At 55.7% G+C, this 3,512-nt stretch overlaps 1 protein-coding gene across 1 annotated transcript; it reads left to right on the top strand.

The window, feature by feature from the left end:
• The first annotated feature begins 375 nt into the window (after nucleotides 1–375).
• On the top strand, nucleotides 376–2,334 carry FAM50B (family with sequence similarity 50 member B). Its single transcript, XM_003272216.4, has 2 exons — nucleotides 376–510; nucleotides 813–2,334. Exon 2 carries the CDS (start codon nucleotides 836–838, stop codon nucleotides 1,811–1,813), a length of 978 nt encoding a protein of 325 aa, XP_003272264.1. The 5' UTR covers nucleotides 376–510; nucleotides 813–835; the 3' UTR covers nucleotides 1,814–2,334.
• The last annotated feature ends 1,178 nt before the right edge of the window (nucleotides 2,335–3,512 follow it).

Consider the following 3,512-nt stretch of genomic DNA (forward strand, 5'->3'; position numbering starts at 1 on the left):
GAAAGCAGGGCTGCAGCCTTGTGGGGCGGTTGCAAGGCTCTCTGGGAGGCCACAGCAGCTTGCGCTGTGCCCACATTGCTTCTGCGTGTTTACAACTGGGCACGAGAAGGCTCAGCACGCACGCACGGCAGGTGGGGTCCCGCCCTACCCACAGCATAAAATAGGAGCCCCAGCCAGCCTCGGCCGGGCAGGGCCAGAGGCGCCTCCTCCAGGATCCTCCCCGCGCTGGCCCGCCCCACAGGAGCACCGCCCCTACCAGGAGCCCGGCGCTCTCCCCAGGGCCCGCCTCCCCGCCAGGGGGCGAGCCGCCTCCACTTCCTGTTTCCGCAGCCGCCCTACCAGGAGCCTGGCACTCTCCTCAGGGCCCGCCTCCCCGCCAGGGGGCGCACCGCCTCCACTTCCTGTGTCCACCGCTGTCGCGAGAGCCGGGGACGAGTGGGCCTCTGCTCGTGAGTGGTTTTCGTGGAGGTCAGCTCCCGCTTGTCTCCGCTCGACAGGGTGCTTGGGCAGGTAAGGGTCCGCTCAGCAGCCCAACCCTCTCTGTATGCAGCTCCCCAAATTCAGCGCTGCGCTCAGGCGTGGCAGCCACCCGTTACGTGGGGCCATTCGCATTTGCATTTATTGAGGTCAAATAAAATGCTGGAAATTGGTGCCTGGTGACACTGTCAGGTTGGTGGTTACCCTAGCAGGTCGGCCCAGCCCCGGAACGCTTCCATCACTGCCGAAAGCCCTGTGAGGAGGCGCAGAGCTGAGCATTCCCCGCCGTTGCGTGGGCCCCCCTCTACCTGCCGCGTTTTTCCTCTTTGCTGCAGAGCCCATCGGGTAGGCACGGGCCATGGCGCAGTACAAGGGCACCATGCGCGAGGCAGGCCGTGCCATGCACCTCCTCAAGAAGCGCGAGAAGCAGCGGGAGCAGATGGAGGTGCTGAAGCAGCGCATCGCCGAGGAGACCATCCTCAAGTCGCAGGTGGACAAGAGGTTCTCGGCGCATTACGACGCCGTGGAGGCCGAGCTGAAGTCCAGCACGGTGGGCCTGGTGACCCTGAACGACATGAAGGCCCGGCAGGAGGCCCTGGTCAGGGAGCGCGAGCGGCAGCTGGCCAAGCGCCAGCACCTGGAGGAGCAGCGGCTGCGGCAGGAGCGGCAGCGGGAGCAGGAGCAGCGGCGCGAGCGCAAGCGTAAGATCTCCTGCCTGTCCTTTGCACTAGACGACCTCGATGACCAGGCCGACGCGGCCGAGGCCAGGCGCGCCGGAAACCTGGGCAAGAACCCCGATGTGGACACCAGCTTCCTGCCAGACCGCGACCGCGAGGAGGAGGAGAACCGGCTCCGAGAGGAGCTGCGCCAAGAGTGGGAGGCGCAGCGCGAGAAAGTGAAGGACGAGGAGATGGAGGTCACCTTCAGCTACTGGGACGGCTCGGGCCACCGGCGCACGGTGCGGGTGCGCAAGGGCAACACGGTGCAGCAGTTCCTGAAGAAGGCGCTCCAGGGGCTGCGCAAGGACTTCCTGGAGCTGCGCTCCGCCGGCGTGGAGCAGCTCATGTTCATCAAGGAGGACCTCATCCTGCCGCACTACCACACCTTCTACGACTTCATCATTGCCAGGGCGAGGGGCAAGAGCGGGCCACTCTTCAGCTTCGATGTGCACGATGACGTGCGCCTGCTCAGCGACGCCACCATGGAGAAGGACGAGTCGCACGCAGGCAAGGTGGTGCTGCGGAGCTGGTACGAGAAAAACAAGCACATCTTCCCCGCCAGCCGCTGGGAAGCCTATGACCCCGAGAAGAAGTGGGACAAGTACACCATCCGCTGACACCCGCCTGCCAGAGCGGAAACCCGGGGGGAGACACTCATTTCTAGGCCCCGTCACCAGTCACTTGATTTCGTGACCTTGATTTCTTTCCCCAAATTTAATAAAGGCAGGGTTCTCATGATTCACATTGGTTGTGCTATTGCTGATGTTATGCTTTGGTTGCTTGGTTGGTCTTTTCTGAGTATTTTAGTGTTGCTACCTGGATTTGCTGCATTGCTCTGCTGAGCTGTATTGAAACCATGACTGGGCCCACTGTCAGACAGAAATTCGAATAGGAGGCACATTTGTTACCTGGTGGTTATGAGCATGGACTTGGGGGCCACAGTGACTGAGTTAGATTCCCGACGCAGCCTCCTCCTTGCTGTGTAGTTTTGGGTAAGCTTATTAAACCCCCATGCCTCAGTTTGGTCACTTGTAAAAGGAAATAACAAGAGCACTTACTTTATAAGATTCATGTGAGGATTAAGTGAGTTAATATTTGTAAAACGCTTAGCACTTAATAAATGTTGTTGTTGTTATTATTATGGTTTTGGTTAATTTATTTAAAGGACTGCAATGCCCTAGTTCAGAACCATTTGAGGGCAAAGGTGGACCTGCCATCACTGGTCCCAGGATCAGCAGTTGCCAGCAGGAGGGGGCTCGCAAAGGTTGGGGAGCAGCCCCCCTCTAGTGGGCTCTAGCTGGGTTGTCTAGCCCAGAAGTTAGGAGGACAGTGAGCTAATGCAAACAGCCTGCAGGGTCAGTATCATTGATTTTCCTTTTGCTCCAATATGGCTCCACAGGGCACAGTTACAGATCCTGTCTTCACTGAAAATGTTTGCATTTTATTCATTGTGGATTATTTCTGTTAATTTTGATTTTTTTAAATATTGTATTCAGGCCGGGTGTGGTGGCTCATGCTTATAATCCTAGCACTTTGGGAGGCCGAGGTGGGTGGATCACCTGAGGTCAAGAGTTCGGGACCAGCCTGGCCAACATAGTGAAACCCTGTCTCTACTAAAAATACAAAAATGTGCCTGTAATCCCAGTTACTTGGGAGGCTGAGGCAGGAGAATCGCTTGAACCTGGGAGACAGAAGTTGCAGTGAGCCGAGATCGCCCCATTTCACTCCAGACTAGGCGAAAGAGTGAAACTCCATCTCAAAAAAAAAAAATTATATATATATATGCATATTTTTATATATATTTATATATATATAATTCAAATATTGTTTATTATTTGGTTACTGAGTATTTGGGGATCTCCTTCTCCTTAACCTTAATGCCCAAGTTGGGTGCCTCACTCACCTTACCCCGGTCCTAGCCCTGAGTATAGCAGGGACATTTCTTAGAGTTCTTGCCTCAGCCCATAAGCAAGAACTTCCACCAAAACATTAGCCTTTTAGGACAGTGGGTCCCAATGGCTGTCCCTTAGGGTCATCAGGGAAGCTTTTAAACTTCCCAATTCAAAGGTCACACCCAGAGCCAGACCTCAGGGTCAGAAGTGGACATCAGTGTTTTGAAGCTCCCCAGCTATTTGGTTGGAGAACAAATGCTCTATGGCTGCCTTTTCCACCTCTTATGAATTCCTCCCCTTGAGTTTCAGTGCAAGTAGGGTCAGGGCCCAGGACAGGCTTTTGGCTCTGAACACTTCATTAGGGTGTGAAGCAGATTCTTCCTACCTGAAGTGAGACCCTTGGACCAGCAGCATCGGCATGTGG

The sequence above is a fragment of the Nomascus leucogenys genome, chromosome 8 (assembly GCF_006542625.1).
Source record: "Nomascus leucogenys isolate Asia chromosome 8, Asia_NLE_v1, whole genome shotgun sequence".
Classification (NCBI taxonomy): Eukaryota; Metazoa; Chordata; class Mammalia; order Primates; family Hylobatidae; genus Nomascus; species Nomascus leucogenys.

Excerpts from the sequence above, each read along its gene's own strand:
- FAM50B (XM_003272216.4), top strand. The coding sequence starts at position 836 with ATGGCGCAGTACAAGGGCACCATGCGCGAGGCAGGCCGTGCCATGCAC.